Below are 24,471 nucleotides of genomic sequence, written 5' to 3' on the forward strand. Positions count from 1 at the left end.
CACTCGACCAACGAGGCAGACTCAGACAGAGGCAGTTCCTGAGTCTACTAGAAAATTCGCGGGAAGACTAACGATGGTAACTAAAACGTTGTGTACACGATGGTAAACAATCGCTGCCACTCATGGACACTCACAACACCAAAGGAGTTTTTTTTTTTTATGAAATACGCCGGTAATCGATCTGACATATTACCTGATGGTAAGCAATCGCCGCCGCCCATGGACACTTGAAACACCAGAGGCGTTACAAGTGCGTTGCCGGCTTTTTGGGAGTTAGGAATTTAAGAGTTGTTTGGGAATCGGGAATTGGGAAGATTGGGAAGGGGTAATTGGGCCTCCGGTAACCTCACTCAAACAATGAAACACAACGCAAGCGTTATTTCACGTCGGTTTTCTGTAAGGCCGTGGTATCACTCCGGTCGAGCCGGCCCATTCGTGCCGAAGCATGGCTCTCCCACACTTTACAAGTTACCGTTACAGAGTATTTGAACATTGCGGATTGGGGAAATTTGGGAAGGGAAGAATTGATTTAGATAAATATGACACCAGTAGTTAACAAACGCATTCTAAGTAATCTGCCGACACTACATGGCCCTTTTATACGGGTACAGTCAAAACTGTTGTCCACAGTACCTTTACACAAGACCCCTAATCGCCGTTATCACAACATTGATACTATTTGCATGTAGAAGAGGAAGTAGGGTGGACCGTCACATCTGTCAGGGATACAACAGCGCCTATTATAAGCCCCAGGTGGTTAGGGGCGCGCGATATCATGGCACGTGCTTCAAAGTCAATATTAAGCGTCGGTATAAAAGTAACAGCCCTTATTGTCATTGCATTTTGTTGTAAATGCAATTTTGCGCTCTGTAGATGGCGCTGATGCAGTTTATGGTCTTGTTTGTCCTATTAATTTAGCTATCAATGATTGAATGTCCAATGGTTTTCACACTTAAAAATACTCTATTATAGATACAATAAGTCCTATAACTTATAGGTAGTTTTCATTAATCATACAGTGTGTTGTACCATGTTGAAATCAGCAGTAATTTTAGAACTACTAATTTTCTTATCCCAGCCAACTAGGATGTTTCATGTCACATTTTAAGACCCGGAATTGGACCTAGGTATTGATTGACCTAGCCTTTAGACTTTTATAACAGCATTAATTTGTTCCTGTTTAGTTTTTAGATTTTGTTTGTTCACTGTGAGAGTCTAAGTCTAAAAAGATTACCTTACCTAAGAGATTGTGTCATGTGCAACTCTCTCTCATTTCTGCCCCTAAATCGAAGCGAGAAAGAGCTATTAAATACTCGCTACTTGTCTAATATACTAGTGTAGTGCGAACAAGGCATAAGTTAGTTACTCTACTACTTTCCATATAGATATTTGGATGTCCGCTTCTAGACACCACCTCCCAACGGAGCAGTATTATCCTTTAGGCAATGTAGCCAAGTGCTAAGGGCGCCAGGTTACAAAAGCGTTTGCCCAACTAGCCATAGAGGCTCTCCAGAATTAATCTGCCTCTGCCTCCCAGTGCCTTCCTCAGTCTCATCTATCCACCTTGTCCTATGACGCTTACTGTAATGTATGGAAAATATCGACGGTTAAAAGGAAATAGGGTATAAGCGACAAAAAATTAAATGTTCAGGAGAGCCGTTTAAACTCGTCGGTCGTCGAAAGAATACTAGGAAAATGTTTTTTTTTTTTGCTAGGGTATAAACGCCAAAAATGTCATCGTAGAGCCATGAGAGTAAGCGCATTCGAAAGAGCGGAAAATTTTACGTAGGATAGCATAATAAACTCATTTTTGACCAAAATGTCGCTTATACCCTATTTCCTTTTAACCGTCAATATGTGTATCCCTTAGTATTGGGATAATCACTTTTCTTTTCTTTCCAAACAGGTTTAAATAGGAAAATCAAACAAAATATTTAATTGTGTACTTCACTTTCTTTTATTTCCTTTTTTATGGCTAATTATATATTTGAATTTTATTAATAATGCACCATCAGAATCTGTACATGTATGTTAAGTAGATAAAGTCAGTGTCTCAATTTAATGAAGAGTATCCCTGTAACTCATTACTTTGTTCACTGACTGTACTCACTTATGTAACTACTGTACTCAGGGACATTTAATGCTTATTTAACCCAGTCCCAAGTTTTTTGAACAAAATCGTTACTAAGGAATAGGTTATGTAATCATTAAATGTCTCTCAGTACGGCAGTTAGTAATATTTATTTATAAATCTTTCATTTTATTTAAAATCCAAAGAGTTAGGTTTGGAATATTAGTTATAAATAAGCAAACCCTCAACGGTTTTAAATAAAATGAAAGATTACAAAAATGTAGTGGTAGTTTTGACAGCCTTCAAAACTGTCAATGTCAATTTATATTCCCACGTCAGACTTAACAAAATGTGATGTATTATCCTATAACTATTTTATTTACAATAATTATATCACAATACAGTATCAAGGCATTTTAATTCCCATAAAAAACAAAAACAAAATTAAATGTTCCATAATAGGTAAATCATTGAAACGAAATAAAGGAGGCTGAATGAAAATGCCAGAACAAGTAATAATATTCCTTGCACATTATTTGGTAGGTACTTAGATATTATCTGTGGAAACCAAACTGTAACGCAATTAAAAAAGAAGTACTCGAAGAATTTCCAAGAGAACCAAAACAAAACATTGACCATTACTAAAATATAATAATAAGTATTTACATTTTAAAACTAATATTTACAAAATGCAACATTTTCTCCTTAAACTAAATAAAAACTATACAGTTCTCACTTAAATTACTGACTCGATTGTAATAAATATATTGTTTAAAGCCATAAATACATAATTTTGCACAAATTGATTTTACTTTAGGTATTTTTGCCTTATTTTAATACTGGACTGAGGAATGGTAAACATACATGAAAAAAAAAGATTTTGCCAAACTACTTGTCTATGAGATGTTTTTTTTTTTCGTTACTATGTATTCGGAACGTGACATTACACCATAATGCTAGTTCTGTCTTTAATATTAATTTAATTATTAATTAGTAGGAATCGTTTAAACCCGAGATCTGTTGTAGATGAACGGAGATGAAATAGGAACATAACAATTTGTACTGGGCCGATTGTATAATGAAATTAAATCTAATTGGCATAGGTACACTTGCAACATCTAATGAAAAAATCTACAGTGGCGCCATTCTTGTTGACGTATAATTTTCACATAATAAAATTGATTTTGATTGTAACAGAATTAATACGAACTAAAAATCATTCTTAGGTCGTAGTGATACCTATTCTAGGCTTGAGATTCACAATAAAGAATGTTTTTAGATCTAGGTACTCTTTCCAATGCAGACAGAAGAATTCTAACCATCTGCTTACAAATGGTCTCTACTTTCAGTTACTGCAATTATATTTCCTATTCCCGTAAGAATATGACAAACATGTCTTTCAAAACATTCCAATATAAATACCTACATACATAGTTAATACATTAAATTTTCCATTACCAATATTATTGTCGTTTTTGTACTAACTTATAGCGCAAAGAGAGGCTTCTCAGGACGGTTTTAATTGAAACGCGGTAACCATAATCGGCTTCTGGCTTTCACGTTACGAACGAAATCCATTAAAGTGTCATCACACCCTGAACTAGGAATACTATTCGCAAGTTATTGTCACTTATCCACATCGCCTCCGATGACGGACCAAGTTCAGCGAAAACTCCAAAAACCGATTACGATTGTACAGAAAATTAATTCGGCCACTTCAGTCCACTGCGCTTCACGCATCATCCTTCTTCTTTCTCAATTTCCCTTCGGTATGTATTGTATGCGTCACGTGGTCCACTGCTGACGTTAAATCAGCCTCAGGGTCAATCGCCGCAGACAGCGCCGCAATGTACGCGCACGCTATCCGTAGCACCGACAACTTTGATAGTTTCTGGTTGTGACTGTATGCAGGAACTGAACGCCTCAACGTGTCGAAGGCAGCACTTATGGTATGAACTCTTGTCCGTTCTCTCGCGTTTGCTTCTATCCTCCTTTCTCGGGTCATATTCTTATAATTCCTCTGTTCCCTAGGCTTAGCTTTGTCTTGGTAAGGTTCTACGACGCCTGGGTGTGGAGGAACTCTTGGTGGGCCCGGTGGTGGTGGGATTGGAGGTGGAGGCGGTTCCAGCGGCCTCCGTCGCTGCCTCAACAGACTAGTCTCTTTCTTGACTAAAGATAGGGGTTCTCTCTGCGGTTCCTCGGTGAAGGACCAAGGTCTGAAAGGGCTGGCCGATGTATCACTTTCTGGGCTCGGTAGGTCTTCTCTCGAATTCAGTCGAATACGTTTCTTAGGTGGTTGTAACCGGGTGGGCGTGCGAGGTCGTTTGACCCGCGAGTCAGTCTCCACCAGCCGGACCCCCGAGTCGTCAGAATGCGCTGGTCCCGAGCAGGAGTCGTCATCATCGCCTCCTGACACGAAGCCGGCATCTCGCTCTAATATGCGATCTGAAACAAATAGATAAAATCTGTTAGTTTTGTTTGAAGAGTTCTTATAATTCAAGTCACAAAAGAGAATATTCAGACAGGGAAAGATTGGAAAGGCATCATTTTATATCACGTTAGGCGCCCCATAATATATTTCATTCGGGAACTGTCTATCATACCTGCGTATTCAAAAGAAATAGCCTAACTCCAAAAAAGTGGCAATTAGATAAGTAAAATTCTGAACAGTTACTTTAGTACTTAACCTATTAGTACAAGTTATGATAGGAGCGGAAGCTGCGCGTACGCAACAAAAAGCGAACAGGCACACAAACGGCGCCGACGCTCGTTACGGAGGCACGATGTGACTTGTGCCTTAAGTAGGCCGCAGGTGAGGCAATGGTCACACCTACTGAGGTTTAGAATGAAACTCAGCCTAAAGTTAGGATAGAAGGTTCCTAAAATTGCTTAGGTACAATGCAACTTAAGATAATAAATAGAAAACCGAAAATACTTTTACAACATTTCAATTAATTTTAGCGGTTTCCGCGAAATAGGAACTCTCCTAATGCGCTATTTATCAATGTTTCTTCAAGAAAAAAGATAATTTTATAGTAATAAATCTCAAAAATTGGATTTTGGCAAAAATGTCTTAGTGATACGTTTGCTTTTTAATTATTTTGGGAGACCAGTAAAAAAATGGATGTTGCTGAGCACATAAGTAATTCAAAGTAGGTCTTTGAATTAAATACTAAGTAAATGGCTTTTTTCATATCTATAATGCAAAACATTCTGCTTTCACGTTTAATAATAAGTACCTATAGCGTGTTATTGCATTCAGACACCTGATGTCAGCCAATATAGGATTACATTACGATGAAACATCCAACGATCACTAGAAATAGATTTTTATCAAGTAGAGATCAATTTCCATTGGAAAAACCAGAACTTTGAATTTTTATAAAAATGTAAATATAGATGAATATAGATAGAGTTATAATCATGTTGTTATAATCAACTTTTTTAATAAAATCGTATGGATAGGACAAGGTTGTGCGCCAGTCGCTTGGCGCCGGCGCCTGCGCATCTGACGTCATCAAGCTACACTAATGCACATGAGAGTAGAAGTCACGGATGAATAACAAGATAAGTAGCTAAACAATTTATTGACATAAAAATTGAAGATTTTAAATAATTATGGAATATAACTTCAGTACCTGAGACAATACGGTCTAATATTCAATAAATATTTTTATTCAGCAAATGTTTGGTACACTATAAAATAAAATAAGTTCTCTATATTCTTCAATAGACGAGCGTTCGGACATGGATACTGTTTTATTTTTTCGACAAGCGGTTTTGTTTGGGTGTTCTTTCTCCTGCTTTAAGCCGGAGCCCCGGTAAACGTTGTCCGCCACTCCGGAATCTCTAAAGGTCTTAAGTGTATAAAATATCTTAATCTCATGTGTATCTAACAACATTGTGTGGTATGCATGTATTTTAACTTCTATATAACGAGAAACAGGTTTCAGTCCATATGGGCAGGCGCGGAGCGATTGTTATTTTATCATATTATTTTACACGGTCCGCATTCCATACTAAAATATTCGATTTTTAATATCTACACAAACGATTAACATTTTTTTTTAAATTACGGTTTTTCCAATTTCGTTTTACTTAGAAATAATTAACGGGTTAAATGGTTAGAAACTTTAAGGTTATGTTGCTATTTCGTTACCAATTGAATTACCTATATTTGTTTTTTTTTTTTTGTAATAACTAAACTACTCCAAGAACCGTTAAAGTTTGAGAAGATTATTTATTAATTTAACTTGTAAGATAAATATTCTTGTGATGCAAACATCCATATTTCATGGAACTGTATCTAACTACCAATAAAACGGCCTTGCATTTAAAACTTTTAAAAGAAGCAAATAAAATAAAGAATTAACATAATTAATCGATATCTTAAATTAGTATATTTTATTAGCGGTATAATTTGAAGATACGCCACATTGGCTCCACCTCCGATTTTGAAATCTTTGTAAATTCAATTTGAGTTTTCAATGTGTATCGTACAGTCGCGTGGTCGATTACTATAGACTATAAACGAATCAATAAAAAAAAAACGATGTAATTTGGCGCCAATCAAAGCTGTCAAATGCGTGTCACGTCACAGATTTACTTTTTTAGTAGTACAATAGTAATGACATCCGTAGCCCTTACATGCCGCGGACGCTAGTGAAGCGAAAACTTACTAATACGTATAATCGTACATTCTTAATGGCCGTGCTACCGGAATTAGTTTATTGCTCATAATCGGGTAGCCGCGGCGCCGGAGAGGCGTTCCAACTTAACAAAATATTTTACCGTTCGATCTGAGAGAATCACGCAATTCTATGCTCTATCGTTACGCCATACAACCGATAGGATTCTAATACATTGTAAATAAACATGGTGACTCGACTAAGTCGCGCTCACGAAGCTTCTCACACTACAGGTGTTTTTATACCGATAAAAAAGATTGGATAGAACTTAGATAGCACCGCCTACGTTTGATCGTGGTTTTAATCGTCATAGATAATTTCTTTGTGTCTCTCTAATGAAAAATAGATAGTTGGGGGGCCGAGGAATATTTATGAGAAGTTGGAATTCTCGTGATTGGAAACAATTTACGTTGAAAGTTTCACATATTATGCTTTGTTAACATCAATAAACATTTTTATTTCGTTATTTGTTAAGCCGGATGTGTCTAAGTTTAATACGTAACCTGTGTTCGGAGAAACACTCGTATGTAAATTTCGGGACGCCGATAATATATCATTGCAGATGAACAATAAAATAAGGCCCTGGGACCGTAAGAGTCTGAACAGCTCATTACGGCCCTTCACAGCGCGGTGTTAAAACAAAGAGTTGGAGCGCCCTCAAAGTGCCCGCCTGGACCTCTCGCCTTTGAATGGGTGTCGATCTCATCAGATAAACCCCGACCATGCGTTTAGATACCAATCTGGCGCCAAATTTCACAGAAATCGGACTCGCCCGATGAAAAGAAGCGTGTTTTTCAAATACAGCCAGACTTTTTTATTGGATGTTGAATACCCTTGAGAAAAGTTTTCATAAACTATACGTAGAATAAAGATTTAAAAATATATCTTTTACGGGATCGTGACTTGAGATCTTCATTACTTTAAGTGCTACATTAATTAGAGTCACAAAATGTTTGGTACAGCACAATGCACTTAATACGACGAAGATAAAATCAGACCACAAAACAGTGATGTGCTCATCTGTACTGATGTAGTAATCACAGAGGATTTCGTTTACGTGACTGCACCGGACGAAATGAGAAATTGATGAGCGGTCACTTGATAAAAAAATCAGACTAATTTGTCGTGTCCGCACTAGCACATTCGCACGGTGCTCTAAGCTTAATGTATGAGAAGTCGTGATGTTACGACTTTCACCGAACAAACATTACGAATGGCGCCGTCGTGGGCACGCCTGTGCAATACTGTTGTACGATTAATCCATTAGATTTCTAAACTATTTTATTTTTAATAAATTACTCAATAATTTTAGTCGAGTCGTAATGTTTTTGTTATAACTAAAATGGTTTTACGTAACCTGACGGATATCTATTGTTAGTTTTTAGACAGAGCCAATGCAAAATGGATTAAAATGCTCTAATTATGTCGCTAAGACCTTTCAAAACCGCTTTCACAAACACTAAATGGTAGATTTGACTCAAATTGGAGGTTTTCTAGTCCCGGGATCGACTCCCGCAATCCCGGCGGGATCGTTACATTAGTCACGTATGCGACGCGCCTTGACGGCGGCACTTGGCGCCATTGAGTCGCCGTTACCTATGAAGTACTATTAAATACCGCTTCTTTAACCATGAGTAGCTAATTACAATACATTATGAATACCTAGACTATATCAAATACATAAGCAATGGCATTTAAGTTCTGGGAATGACAGAATTATCAATAGTGTCAGGTGTTGCGTTTCCCGCGTACAATACGAGTTATCTTGTACTTTGGTACAACTATTATCACTAAAAGCACTGTTATTATCTTACTATTAAGTGCAAATGTGGTTCAGAATAGAATATGCCTTAATTCAGCACCGCGCAATTTCAACGAAATATGAATTGCGATTGCAATTTTATCTATAACACCGATTACAATAGGTAATATTACTTGCCTATATTAAAAAATAACCTATATGCTGTAAATAAATTCATTATTATAAAGAAAAATAATCAACTTTTAGTTATTTAGTCGATTTTAATCGAATCAACTTCAATGATTAAATCGATGACTCTTAACAAAAAGAGCTGTTCTGTATTTCAAGAAAATGTAATTCAAGTTACGTATAACAAGCTAGTGTAGTGTTGACATGGCGCCGCTCGCGATTCGATTACATATTCACACGGGGGGTTGCGCTTCTAAGAATTTTCGTGCGATCGATCCGAACATCTGAAATGTGTCTTTCGATTTATACTCAATACTCATGTCGTATTGAGTTGAATAGAATGTGAATAAAAATACCGCTAAAGTAGGAAAACTAATTCTTAATTTTTAAGTATTTTATCCTATTTTTGTTTTTTCTTCTGTTTACATGTACTTCATAAAATTATTACCTATGCATGGAATATTAGTAACGGTTAAGATCCTTCAGGTTTCCCAAATTATCGTACGATATAGCCACTGCATAGTAACAATAGCTATTTATGAAAGAACAACGTATGGTATACAATGTAAAATTCGTAAAACTCCGATAGGTACCTACTAAACACTCAAACAAAAATGTGGTATTTACAAAGCCAACTGAAACCATTTTTTCCGCTACCATCCGTACATATTACAACATTATTATGTTATAGCGGCGGACTCCCCTCGTATTGAAAAATAGTGGGACCATTGTTACCAACTGTTCAAACATTGCAACTGTGCTGTAGTGTCCACTGGAGTCAAAATACCCATTGTTTTGTTCATGTAGACTCAACATTTGTGTCTGTGGACCGCACCTGGTAGCCACGTGCCTATAAAAAAGTAGCAAGAACTTTTTTTATTATCTGTCGGTAATTGGAACCCTTTTTGACATAAGAATTACCGAATCACTATTGGCGGTAATTTTTTCATTGAATAGCTAAGTGTTTACACAAGTTTGTCTATCTACAAAATGTTTGGTAACTGTTGAATATTCCGTTTCAATGAAAATATTTATTTATTTGTAATTAGAATTCTGAGGCCATATACATTCATAGATATACTTATAAAATAATAACTTCCCCAGCAGCAATCGCGTTTAATTTAAATACTGTCTGGCTTTCGTATAAATAACAATTTTAAATTATTATTTATTAGATTTTAAAAAGAAGATGCGTCCGAGACACGACTGAAAAAAAGGATTTCAATTTTAAAATGACTTGGTAACTTTTTTTAGTCATTTTCTATACGATGTATAATGGATAGAACCACCTGGTTGGTGTTAGAAAAATTGCATCGTTGTGACACTTTGGCAGAAGTCATTTGTTTCACAACTCCGATGGCCCAAATTTGAATAAAACCTAGACTTGCGCATAGATTTTTGTGTAAAAAAGTGCCACATTATACTTTGGAGCGAACAAAACGTGGTACAGTTAGAGTGAAAAATATGCACCGAGGTCATTTTTCAAACTTTGAAAACAACGTCCTGCGGTTGAGATGTAAACTTTAAATTAAAACATTTGATAAATTACTTATTTTTATCTAGAAATGCTTTGTCATTTGAACAGATGTATGTGTTAGGTATGTAGGAGGGTGATTGTGCTAACCTCTTTATGCAGGCAGCGGGGTTAATGCAATGCTAATGTTACAAATGTGACTATTTTTTAACAAATAGTCATTAATCTGCCTACTACTTGTTTTCCTTTCAGTATTACATTAAGATGTGCATAAATACTCGATGCAGATGGCTACCCGTGTTGTTTTTTAACAATTTAATGGAGTGGGAAATTCTAATTTTGACAGCTACGTCAATGTGTCAAAAGATTTTTTTTTATTTTCTTTTTTTTACGTTTTTAGGCGGTCTGTACATTTGTAGTCTTATGCGTTTATGCCAAAAAGTTTCTATGAATGATTCACGAGTGTATCCAAGCTTAGCCTACATTGACAGTCGTGTATTAAAATTTATATTCTAATGCAGAATGTCTTGTAGCCATGCGAATAAGAAGCATACATAGTCAATCAGTTCCTTATTAACATTTTTGTTAATTTTCATTGAATAACAGGACCATAATTTTAGAAACGAAATCACGATTTGTAAATTTAATTAATTTAACTATGCAATGACATTAGCATGAAATAATCTTAATTCAGTGTTTCTACATCTTAAACGTGGCGGGCCTTGTCGGTCTATTTATGGACTTATTAAAAAAAAACTTACGATATAGTACTTTTTACACCAATTGATCGTTTATCATATTCCTTCACGGATTATCAAAATTGAATCATATTTTTACGTTAAATAAGGTGACAATTACTTTGATTCTTAAGATTATTCAATATTTAAATGTATGATGGCGCCAAAAGTGTCCATAAAGCAAAATGTTCCGCAAGACATGACCTCGTATCGGCGCCTCGCTGACGATAAATAAATCACGTATAAAAAGACATTTTCGCGAATGACCAAAAAAATTCATGTATATAAATTACATTTAGATTACATAATTTAATTAAAATGAGCTAATGTTCTTATATAGAGTGTCTGTTTCTTTGAAAACTGTGTTAGATGACAATGCCTCAGCATTGTTTCGTTGAAACTTATGAAGTTATGATAGACTGAGCTATGGAATAAAATTAAACAATATAATATTACGTTTCCAAATGTTGGATGAAGCCTTTTTACGACCTCATTCAGTCCTGGCAGGTTGAAAGTAAAAAAACAATAATTAGTAAACTCTAACTTAATTACACTAGACCAGTGTTTTCCATCTAAGATGACTGTTGTCCGGAACTGCGGACAGCGTAAAATGTTACCGGGGCTCCGGCTCAAAGCAGGAGAAGAAACGGGGTGGTTTTTAGTCAGTAAAAGTCTGACACTCCCTCCCGCCTCACCCAAGACGGGAGAAGTCATTGGATGATTTTTCCCCACAAAAAAAAGATGATTCCTGTAGAGCTTTCCATAGAAAAAAAAACTTTACAACAGTGAAAAAACAAAACGCAATTTATAACTTAGTACTCAGAAATTGTGGAATTACGTCATATCAAGCAGTAGGTGTAATCTGTTTGCATAATGAAAGGCGCCGTCTCCCGGATTCGTCGCTTAGAAACAAGTTACTGGTAAGCGCCGTCTAAATTGGGCAGCCATTTATCTTAAAGTAATCTTGAATTCAGTCGCTTCTCGTTAGCGAATTAATGCAAATGTGGCTATGGCACGCGTGGAATGCGGTGACGCGGTTGCCGAGTAAACATTATGTATAAACAAAAACATCAGCATACCTAGTACAAGTTTCTTTTTTCTACGAGCATTTTTTATTGAAGATATCGATGTTTATTACAGTTTATTCTTTTCTATTTTATTTTATAGCACTTCTTATACAGAGATTATCACGTTTCTTTAATACTTCACAGTAAACTTGACAACTATCTGAACATTTAATACACCTTTTACTAAAGCTACTTCGATATCGTTAGGCGTGAGACTTCTATAAAATTTTATCTTAAAATAGAAATACTACAAAACGATTTTACTCCACTCTGTTAATTCCCAAGTAATTATAAGAGGATAGGCGTGAAGCTGCGTAAGCGTTGCTTTTAGCGCCGCCCGAGAGCAATAACTAAACGTAACGAACCGTCCGCCAATAGGAGACTCGTGCGCAACCAATTGAACTAACAGAATTACGGACCCACTACATACTGGAGGAATACACTTAAAATCCATTTATTTTCTACATCATTCGATTTTTAATTAACTTTGAATGTGCAGTACATCCTCTGATATATAACTTTACTCATGCGTTTTGTTTAACAACCAATATAAAATTTATTGTTTGGGAACAATATAACTTATGGCAAAAAAATCGCAAAAGTCCTTATCAAACAATTTCGCTCGGCACTATAAAAAAGTCGTATCCTGCGGAAATATCGATATGAAAGCGCTAAGAAATCTATACGATTTATAGATCTTGGTTGCGCCCACGCATGCTGCGAGCGTGTTTTACGAGTTTCATTTGTGCAAAGGCCTTTAACGTTCAGCCTTATGGCGCCTGAAGGAACATTACTAACTTAATTTAAATGTTAGGCCTGGTTTGCACTAGGATTCGCATCAAGTAATATAAGTTTAAATTTCCACCAATTTAAGATCACTATTCACTGTTTTAAAGTCAAGGGGTCTTCGCATTGTTAAGTTCACACATGCATTAATTATTTGTAGTCCTAAGTCTTCTTTCTAAACGGCAATTTTTTATATGTATTTTTTTTTTATTTCCGCAACGCAAGGGAAGTATGGGCGAGCTTTGTTTTTGTCTCTGCCCACCCGTTCGCTTCCTCTCTTTGTCTTATACGAAGAATTTTTGGCTTCCCTACGTCAGTCGTGTAATATTAATGGATTTTATATGCAAAATTATGACCACCTGATATTTACTATTCATTAATAAGAAACAGATGGAAAATGTCTGTACCTACATAGATAACAATAATATTTTTAACAATCGTATGACTGGCCGGTTGTCTGATAATATTCGAAAAATAAAACATTTGGCATCCAGAGACCAGATGCGCTGTTCGAATTTTGAAAGGACTTGTATAAAACAATTGTTTCGGAGCAAACATGTGTGTACCAAGTTTATACTCGTACTTGACAGATGGGATCGAAGCGAACTGACAATAAAAGTTTGCAACGCACCAAGGTCAACGACTGCAGATGCTGAATATTGTAAGAAAATGGCGGTCTTTAGAGGGGTAATAATTACTCGGAATAATTTAGCAACAGATTTTTAGTTCTATTGTCTGGATAACACGTGTAGGCGAAAATATTCTTAGTTATTATTTATTATAAGGCTCAAAATTAATCAGTTGGACTAACCATGGCTTAGGCTGTCGAGTCCAAGGTTGATAGAGATATCATGTTTATTTCACACTCGAAAACAAAACCTTACCATGCTCAAACTAGAAGAAATATTCAAATATCTTGATCATCATTATTGTGAGAGACGTTAAGAATTCCTAATATTCACGGCTTTGGAAATTCCGAATGTCGTCATGCTACCTCAAGATCTCGCGCTCGCTTGGTGACAAAAAAATAAGATAATTCTACGACACTGACTTGCGTGGACTTACGTATAGTTAATTACACATACTCTATTATACAACAATACGCTAAAGTAAATATATAATATAATAGCGACAGGTTTTTCCAATTACCAGTTGATTCGTGCACTCATTTTGATCATGTGGCGGTATTGTTCGGAGATCCTGTTCTTATTATGTATTGTTTACTATACAAGGGTGTGTTGTCTCGAAATCCTGTTACGTTACATTGTTCCTATATGCATAGGTGACGAATTATAGGATTACTGGAGATTATAGCACCTAAGCTATCTAACTCAGACACTTTAGATGAGAAAAAACTGTTGATAGGATAAAATATTCCCCCATCTGAACCTTGGTTTGGTTAATAGATTTGCACCGAATACTTTTTAAAAATAGCTCTTTCTTAACCATCTACTTAAAAGTAAAATATTCACTTAAAACAACTTTTACTATTCGAAGCGAAATATTTTTAGTTTTCCACATTCCGTAGTTTATAAGTAGTGATGTAACAAATAAATACCATAGCGATTTACGTCATAGTAATTATCTTTGCAAATAGCCTACGTTGTGTTTGATTAAGAAAAAAATATTGCAAAACAAATTGTTGTATCTGTTGTGTAATTAGTTTTTATTTTTAATAATCAACCATTTTGTTTGTAGAACATCTTATTTGGTCTACTTATCATTAGCGTGGCTGCTAGCATTGGCAGGACCTGGTTCCCATTCTTGACTAGGGTAAAGTAAACTAATACCTATGTATTATTTTGTGTTATCTCTAGGTACTCTTTATCCTTTACTGCTATACTCAGTATCATCTAACTTAGTCCAGTTCAGTTTTTGGAACAAAATCATTACTAATGAATAGTTTAAGTAATCATTAAATGTCTCAGTTAGAGTGACACGTTATATAGCAGTCCCAAGTACTTACTTTTGGCTTAGATTTCGTCATCAGCCTTCAACACAAGCCTATAGATTAATGAAAGATAACTATAAAACCTCTACACGTATCAATGAATATCTACCTGAATCGTGCAAAAATACATACATACAGATAGGCAAGTACTGATAGTCGCCAAAACTAATCCATGATATCGTGAGTCATTATAATAAACAATCGATATTAGTTTTCAAGTACGAAGAAGAACAAACTCGGTGCATTACGATACCTTATCTACAACACTAGATGTTGCCCAAACAAACTACAAGGCATCCGGTGTGAGAAAGCACGTGCTCCCAAGCACGTGAATAAATGCTGTTTCAAAATATTGCCAGTCGTAAAAATTCTAGTGGGCTGCAACAAAACGGAACCTTGCAAAAAATGTTATCACAAATGGCTACCAACCTTTTTACAAAATATTTCTTTTTCCCTATGTGTGCTAGTGGGTTTAGCTTGTATTTTCTGTTCAGAAATTCCAGTGTTAAGTCTACCTTTATGGTGATGTGCCTGGTATTAGCTAAAGAATTCTGGTTTCTGCTACCTTTTTAAAAATAGAACTTGCCTGGTATAGGAAACGGTCGTAGAGCTGTTACTGCTAATGTCGGTAGGACCAGTTGTAAGCAATAAAATTATAAACTCGTAAATGCAATAGCAGAACTTGATATAAAATCAATGAACCAGGTGATAACGTTGGGTATAGGAGAAATGTAGCTGATTATTCGTAAAGCCCTTTAAGAAAAACACGTAGATTTTAATGCTGGGGATATAAACAGAGAAAACTCGAAGAATCCCATTACCTATTTGTAATAAACAAATCGAAGAACGTAATCGAAACTTAGGGAAAAACCGATAACCAAATATTTCGGTATTGTATCTAAGCTAAAATAATGCAATCTTATCGAGACGATAAACAGAATAGAGTACTTGAGCACCAGAACATGGTAACCAGTACATTCAGCTTAGATAGTACTATTATCATCCCATCAGCCGATCGCCATGATATCATACAACTGATAAGTTACATTAGTAACGAGGTATGCTATAATAGTATCGTTTAGTGTTCTATTGTCTCTTTTTTTTAATTGGGGAAAATCATCCAATGACTTCTCCTGCCGTGGGCGAGGCGAGAAGGAGTGTCAGACTTTTACTGACTAAAAACCACCCTGTTCCTACTCTAGCTTTTCCAGCCGGTAAACCCGCCAGGTAGTCCGCAGCTCAGAACTAAAATTTGAATTGATATTTTTAAGTTCTTTAGTGGAATGCTCTGACCAAACTTCTAAGGACGTCTTTCGAATGTAAAGAAAAAATTTAATAAGTAAGTCTTTGAAACAATACTTGAAGTCGGCAGTAGGCTCCCCCCTTATATTGTAGAATCTTAATGTGACTGGTGAAGAGTTGTGTGTCCATATAGATATGAAGAGTACAACTATATACTTAACTCTATGAAACAAAATGTGTAATGTTCTTACATATGCACAGCTAAAGTCATTGTTTCAAGTAGACACATTTTTACGATAGTTATTTTTAGCTTACAGAAACTGAGCCCGAATTTGCACTACCACATTTTTTTATTACCAACACTTAAAGAGATTCCGTCAAAGAGTTTGTTTAAATGACGAAAACCGCATCGAAATCTTTCAAGTAGTTTTAGAAGTGTTGAAATAAATATTTTTTGTTTGCTGTTTTAGTATTGGTGTTTGACTAGAAATAAAGTTTGTCCACACCAAATTCAAAATCTCGTAGCTAAACGAATTCCATTTTCATGAGCAGTCAGATTAAGTGTCAAGGCAGTAAGAGGATCGGGATAGAGAGATGTCGTAATTCTAATTCAAAGCCCAGTGTTTCTTCTAAATTTTTTTTAAGGGGGGAATATCATCCAATGACTTCGCCTACGTCAGCCTCTTACTGACTAAAAACCACCCCATTCCTACTCCTGCTTTTTACTGGAGCCCCCGTAAACCCTCTAGTTAGTTCCCAGTTCCGGATCAGGCATCAGCCCTACTAGGGCCATCTGTGGTGATGGCTCTTTGGGGCGCACTACGTAAGTTGCAATTTACCATCAGTAAGTTGTGGTTTTCGGTGTTCGACATGCGGGTAAAGACGCATTTGAAAAACCAATAAAAATATACATAATGTAGGCACACTGAACGCACCTACACTGATACATGAAGTACAAAGTACAATTAGACAATCCTCGTTAATCAGATAATCTTTACGTGAATCGTTTTAATCGATACGTATGTTACCGATACCTACTGATTACAATTTATCGATAGGTACCAAAAGTATTGATTTTTCAAATAATCGCAGCTGGCCGATTCTTGTAATTCATATTATTATCACGCGATTAATTACATTTTTCGATAGTACAGTTGTTCCGATAATTTAATGAATGACAAACCACCTGGAAAATTTCATCATTCATAACCAGATACTTAATGGATTTGGCGACTAATTCCCGCAACTTGTCGTGAGTTTTCAATTGAAAGTATATCTTATCTTTATTAATGGTTAGAGTCTAGTTTAGAATGCTAGAATTTAGGTTGCTTATTTACCGATATTTCGAAGAGTTTTATACGTAGTTTCAAACGTTTTTCTAAGTTTTCTTTCTCTAAGCACTTCTATTGCCAAAACTACTCAATGAAACAATCCCTTTAAAGAATCGTTTAGCTAATCCCGATTTTTCGAATCTAATATGATCAAGCTATACTTTAAACATGAAACAATGACATCACTACACACGAAAAACAAGTAGTATCGAATTTGTCCAACGTGTCAAATATCATAACGAAATGGTCGTACAAATAAAAAAAGTACAATCGGGCAATAAAGGGTCTGTTTGTCGCCACATGACGAATGACGTCACAGCGTTTGGAGACCAGATGTGGCACCCTATTGCCAGATGTAGTCTGTGTGACATATGTATCTCTATTGATTACAAGCTAAAGGGTAGCTTGAACAGCTACTGTTGATTTATAGGACCGTTCAAATTGTACAGATTAATTTAACGTGCTGAATGTTTTAGGGTAACGCTTATTGTTGTTGTTCTAATTTGTTTAATGATTCGTGAGGTTGCAATGTGCAATGATGTTGGATGATGAGTTGTTATTCAGTGATTGTTCGTTTTTGCGTTCCGTCATACATGCAATTTTGACTGCACGGATGGCACGTTAGCTGGGCAATCGCACGGAGCAACTCTGTGTGGTCCACAAATTTTCATTTCTGGTCTGGATGTCATGTGTATGTAAAATTGTATGTTTGTAAACGCACCCACGACACAGGAGAAAATCCAAGTGAGGGGCAAGGTCTTTTAAAAGAAAAAAATATTAGTTCTTAGTAGGTAAGTAAATGAAAACATATTTTTCAATAGCTTTATCTTCAATATGATTTATTAAAGGATTTGTGAAGCAACGTCATGATTATTTGCGTTAAAACAACTGTTTTCTTTGTGGGTACACATGCACTGGTGCACGGATACTAAAGTTTAATCTATTTAAATCATTATTATACCTATCGTTGTCATCTTAAGGTTGATATTTGCACCGGTGGCAAGTCTTTGACTGCCAATAGAAAACCGTTGAAGGCAAATCCTCCGCTAACGTCGGTCACCGGTGACCACCACGGCGTTCAATGTGTGAAGGGAGATTTTTATTCAGCAGCAGTACCTAGTAATTACCGAGATAGAGGTAATGATGCGAAAGAAAGACTATTTCTATTCCAATTTGCATATATACCAGGTTACCTAATATAATAACAAAGTTCGGCCTTCCAATAACAGAGGCCCTAACACATCCAATTATTACGACACTGTCTTCATCACCATCCTTTACACGTAATAACAGTAATTGATACAAATAATTTGAAACCCAAACAGAACTATTAAACTATGCTACCAATATAACACTTGTCGTAAGGGTTGGGAGACAGGGATTTAAAAAAAAAACCTCCTAACCAATCCTTGCGACCCCCGTAAAGCAACATGTGTACAAACATACCAACTTAAACTTCACTCCATATGTTAAACAAGACCTTTATCTCAATGGTATAAGAGTTATTTTTGAAGGACGTGATAGTAAAGTTATGTTTGTAATGTTATTCACTTGTTAGGGTTTTCACCCTTAACATGTGCATGTTTTTTGTGTGATGAAACCGTTTGTTTTGTTTTGGGAATATTAATAATCACGTAGTAAGTATTGATATGTTTAACTATGAGATTTTTTTTAATGAAACATATTAGTAATTAAATGAAATTGGTTGCAAATTATAGGTACCTATTAGTATCATGAAACATATTTTCGACCACCAAGCATGATTTTGTGTATTAGTACAGCCTTCATTATTATTTTGACGCTCTTATCTTTGGGCAGTCCACACGGGTCATGCCCAGGCCGCGGCGGCCAGTCCAGATGGGCCGACCATGCACCGCCTCGACGGAGCAGCCTCCTGCTGCTGCAATGGCCGCAACCACTTCGTTCATGGAAACTGAATCATCGAGATCCACAACCTCCAGTGTCGCGGACTTGACTGGTCTGGCGACCTTTGCCACGTCCGCGATGCCCTCTCGCAGCTTAGCCGCGAAGAGATCCGCGTTTTGCGAACCCGCGGCCCCGGGGAACTCGAATAATCGAGCGCCGGTTTGGGTACGGCGACACTTGATGGGGCCGATGCCCAATTGGATGGGGTCAGCGAACCCACGAGCCCGCGTCAGCACCGACTCGTATGTTTCACCCCTTTCGGCGGCCTCTGGAGTGATGGTCACCGTCACCGCCGCCGACCTGGGAGCCGCTAGTTTCACACCCTTGTTTAAGGGAGCGGCAGGAGCCCTATTGGCTGCAGGAGCAGCCGGGGTGATTTTCGGGACCGTCTTCTTCTTTTTCCCTCTTTTCACTACCTCCGTCCACGTCTCGGTGGGAGGGGTGGCGGAAGGTTCCCCGCGTCGTCCTGCTGGCTAAGAGGAGGAGCTGCTTGGACGGTTCCAAGCTCGACTTGTGCATCTGCACATGTGCTGGGCGCAAGTGGAGCTGCCGCCTGGGACTTTTTCCCTTCCCTTTGCCCTTAGAGGGCTTTGGGGCCTGGGGTTGCCCGCTGGTGGATGGGACCGTTGCCGGTGCCGGCATCGCAACTGGCGCTCTGTCCGCCGCGAGTGGAGGACGGATGCGCTTTTCCGGCAACAGCCGATCCTCTATACCTGCAAAGCAGGCTCTGGTGAAGGCTCTCTCCTCCTGAGTGACCTTGCGGATGATGTCCTCAAGGTCGGAGGAGGAGCCTGTTGCTGCTGAGGTTTTGGGGGCAGGAGCCGTGGCTTCAGCCAGCTTTTTATGCAGCTGGCTTACCTCAGCCTGCAGGCGATCCACCCGCGCCTGCAGCTGCCGCGACTCGTCCGTGGCCGTGCGCTGCACCAGTTCCGCAATAATGCCGTGCAAGCTGGCTGCACGGCATTTAAGGGCCTTTTGAAAGGTTCCCTTGAGGTTGGAGGACTTGGAGGCCACCTCCAAAATCTCCTCCTTGTCCTCCAGCGCCATTTGCGCTAGCTCGGCCACTGAGTGGTCTGCGTACAGGACGTTGGAGGCCCCGTAGCCGGCCCTGGACCGTGCGGCACCGGTTGCGCGCTCCTTGGCGGCGACCTTTTCTTCTAGGTCCTTTTGAACCTCCACCCGCTTTGCTTGCGCCAGAGACGCCCTCAGTTGGCGTTGAGCCTCATCAAGTCCCACATCGTGGGAACTTGATTTCGCCTTCACCTTTTTATTCCTACCAGAACTGATTCCGAAGAATCGTCGGATTCTTGCCTCAGGTAGGCCCGCTTTAGGTACCGACTGGTACTGGCGACCGCCTCGGTCACGGACTCGCAGTCCGACGAGTCGTCCGCCCGACAAAACAAACTAGCCGCAGATGGTGCGCGGCTAGTTTCCGACGCAGAAATGTCGTCAGGTTGGCCCTGAAAAGGGCCGTTGGGTTGGCCCTGAGAAGGGCCGTTGGGTTCGCCCTGAGAAGGGCGTTTTGATTGGAAGCGCCCGGAGGCGTCCCGCAAAGGCTTCGATGGCATCGAAGAAAAGTCTTGTTCGTACTCAACCGCAATGAAGGAAAGTGTACGAAAGCACAGCGCTCGTTAGCCGCCGGTCTGCCACTCCGTTACGGTGGTCAGACACGGCGTTGCCCGGGGATCACTACGTGGAAGTCAGCACTGTGGGGGGGATAACCCCTAACCTAACCTAACCTAACCTAACCTAACCTAACCTAACCTAACCTAACCTAACCTTTTTTTTTTTTTTTTTTTTTTTTTTTTTTTTTTGACCCTGGGAAAAATACTTTATGTATCGTCCTCCCGTCGGGGGACGGGAGGGATATGTGGGACTCTCCGGTAGAAGCCGGCATACCCACTAAAAAACCCAGGAGCACACCCGCATCGCCAGTTAGGGGGTCTGGGAGACCGGCTGAACCTTTACTACCAGAACCCCCTCGGCGGAGCCCACCTGTGGTGGCAGGCCATTACAAGCCCCTCCCTAGCATGGGAAAGGGGCATCGGGAACGGTCGTGTGCCAACCGCTCCCGTCCCGCGAGAGGTGAGTAGTGCAATGCAGGTGTAGGCGCCCCCGCGCCTAGCACCCGCTACTCACCCCGGGAGGGAGAAGACGGTTGTATTATCGTCTTCTCCTGCCGACTCTTCTTCGTCGGAGCGCTGGAGCGAGGGCGTCTTCCTCTCGCTCACGCTCCGCCACCTCCTTCTGCGATATTACGCACTCGCAGAAAGAGGCGACCGCCGCCCATGCCTCCTCACTCCCCAGCATAGCGCGAACAATGGAAGGGAGCGAGAGGTCTGCTCCGACCGCCGCAACCAAATTCTGCCGCGGCTCGGACCACGATGGGCACTCCTCCAGAGTATGCCGCACCGTGTCCGCTGTTGCGCCACAGTGGTGGCACGACGGGCTCTCCTCCCGCCCGATGCGGTGCAGGTATGAGCCAAAGCAGCCATGGCCTGTCATCACCTGCACCAGGCGGAAGGAGAGGAAACCAAACGGCCGCTCGAGCCAAGCCTGGAGGACTGGCCCGATGGCGTCCAGCGTTCGTCTGCCAAAGGCAGCAGCGGCAAGGTCGTCCGCCCAATGGACGACGATGGCCTCCTTGGCCTCCTGCCGCACGGCCTCCCTCACCTCATGAGCCGGGTGCTCTCCGCGCGCCCTCCGCTCTGCCGTCCAATCATAGACTCTGGCGAGCACCCACGCCTCCAGCTCCCACGGAGGTGTGCCCGCCAGTGCGCATGCCGCCGCGAAGCCCACTGTGCGGTAGGCCCGCGCCACCCGCTGAGCGATAGCCCTTTGAGGCACACGAAGGGCGGTGGCATTCTCCCTTCTGTGTAGGGAGTCCGCCCAAATCGGAGCCCCATAAAGGGCCATGCTCCTGAGAATGCCGGCGTACAAACGCCGGCATCGCGCGCTGGGCCCCCCCAGATTTGGCATAAGCCACGAGAGGGCATTCGCTGTTCTTAGAAGGCGCTTGGACAGCTCGGCAAAGTGCGGGCCGAAACGCCACCTGCTATCTAGAATGAGGCCCAGATATTTTATCTGGCCCTCTACGGCGACCCTGGTGCCGTCCACATAGATGTGGGCGTCGGGAGGGGGGCGCTGCCTCGGGCCGTGGAAGAACACGGCCTCGGTTTTGTGCAGCGCCACCGTCAGCCCCAGGCGGTGGATCCTGTTGGCAACCAGGGAGCCGCCCGCTGATGCCAGGTTGGCCGCCGTCGTGAAGCCCCCGCGGGCAGTGAGGAGAGTGTCATCCGCGTAACATATGACACTCGTCCCGCGGAGGAGCGTTCCCCGCAGGAGCCAGTCGAAACCAACGTTCCATAGGAGGGGTCCTAACACTGACCCCTGCGGAACGCCGGACTCCACGACGTAGCGCCGAACCTCTCCGTCTCTGTCGACAAGGACGACAGCCCTGTCTGCCAAGTAATCGGCCAGTAGGCTCCGAAGGTATTGAGGCACCCCGTGGAATCGGAGCGCCTCAATGATGGTTGAATGGGGGATGGAGTTGAACGCGTTGGCTATATCAAACGACACAGCCAACAGTCCATCCCCTTCTTCCACGGCCTCCTTGACCTGGCCCTTGAGACGGGTCAGGGCATCTATTGTCGACCGCTGGGCTCGAAAACCGAACTGAGCGTCGGAGAGATCCGGTCCAACGTTGGCAAGATGGCGGTTGAGGCGGGCAGCTATGATCCCCTCGAACATTTTTCCGACCTCATCGAGCAGAACGATGGGCCGGTATGCCGAGGGGGAGTCCGCCGGGCGTCCGTCTTTGCGCAGCAGGCAAAGTTGCCCCTCCTTCCAGGGTTTCGGGAACCTCCCCGTTGCGAGACACGCGCTGAAGAGGTCCCGAAACCGCTCCTCCATTTGGGAGGCGGCAATGGCCACTACCCTAGCGGGGATACCGTCTGGGCCGGGGGCAGTTTTCTTTGCCCGTAGACGGACCAACGCCGTGTGGAACTCGCCTTCCGTGACAGGAGGGACCTGTACCTCCTCCTCCATATCCCGAGGGGGTTCATTGCTGGAGGGGTGAAATCGGCGTTCCGGCGCGGGAACAGGGACAGCACCACCTCATCCAGCAATGAAGGCTCAAGGGTCTCGGTCACCGGGGGACCTGAGGGGCGCAGTTTGTTACGCGCCGCCCTGTATGGTCTCCCGAATGGATCGCCGTCTAGTGTCTCCAGCAGCTCGGCTCTCGCTGCGTCTTTGGCGGCGCCGATAGCTGACTTGAGGGCCGCCTTTGCCGCCTTGTACGCTTCGTACAGACGGTCCTCGTTTGCTTCGTCTCGGTGCCGCCGGCGACGACTCCGCGTGAACTGGCGCTTTGCGGCCATGCACGCTGCCCGCAGCTGCGCCAGCTCCTCCGACCACCAATACACGGCACGGTTTGGAGGCGGACGACGAGTCCGAGGCATGCTGGAGTTACACACTTCGGTCAGAGACCCTCTGAGTTGTGACGCCGCGGCGTCAACGTCCAGGTCAAGGACGGCAGGGGGCGAAAGCCAGTCCTGCAGGAACGCGGCCTCCTTTGCAGCCTCCCGGTCCAAGCGAGTGAGAGCCCAACGCGGAAACGGGGATCGGCCCGACGATGTGGAGTTCCCCCGTCGGCTCTGGGTGGAGATTTCGAACCGGATATATCTGTGGTCCGACAGAGTCTCCACCATGTCCACCCGCCAGTTCTCCACACGTGCGGCCAGCACTGGGGAGGCAAAGGTAACGTCCACTATGGACCCACCCTGCCGCCGCACGCATGTTTGAACACTCCCCCTGTTCAAGAGGGAGAGACCAGAGGAGGCTGCCCACGCCTCAAGCGCCCGCCCACGAGCGTCGGTGGCAGAGTTGCCCCACGTCTCTGACTTGGCGTTCAAGTCCCCCAGAACGGAAACCTGTCGAGGCGCCATCCTGCCGACTACGGCCGCAAGTCCCTCGAGGAAATCCTCGAAGGCCTGGAGAGGGCGATTTGGGGAGAAGTAGACCCCCACAAGGGCCAGGTCCCCCCACACGGCGGCCACGTATCCCGATCCTCTCTCTAGAAGCGAGAGGGGAGGGGAGTCTGTGGAAGACCGTGCCGCAATCGCGACTAGGCCATCCCTGTCGCCCAGCCAACGGTCGGGAATCCGGTAGGGCTCGGCAACTACCGCTACGTCCACCAACCAATCTGCCATGGTCTGCACCAGCAGGTCCTGGGCCGCTCTGCAGTGGTTGGTGTTGGCCTGTAGGATG

General features: G+C 41.6%; 1 protein-coding gene across 1 annotated transcript; it reads right to left on the bottom strand.

Moving 5' to 3' along the window:
- Positions 1–1,933: 1,933 nt before the first annotated feature.
- Positions 1,934–9,480, bottom strand: LOC126910699 (transcription factor ATOH8-like). The gene is made up of 2 exons (XM_050693810.1): positions 9,477–9,480; positions 1,934–4,516 (listed from the first exon to the last, which is right to left on the bottom strand). The coding sequence occupies exons 1-2, from the start codon at positions 9,478–9,480 to the stop codon at positions 3,804–3,806; spliced, it is 717 nt and encodes a 238-aa protein (XP_050549767.1). The 3' UTR covers positions 1,934–3,803.
- Between the last annotated feature and the right edge of the window lie 14,991 nt (positions 9,481–24,471).

This window comes from Spodoptera frugiperda, chromosome 5 (genome assembly GCF_023101765.2).
Source record: "Spodoptera frugiperda isolate SF20-4 chromosome 5, AGI-APGP_CSIRO_Sfru_2.0, whole genome shotgun sequence".
Classification (NCBI taxonomy): domain Eukaryota; kingdom Metazoa; phylum Arthropoda; class Insecta; order Lepidoptera; family Noctuidae; genus Spodoptera; species Spodoptera frugiperda.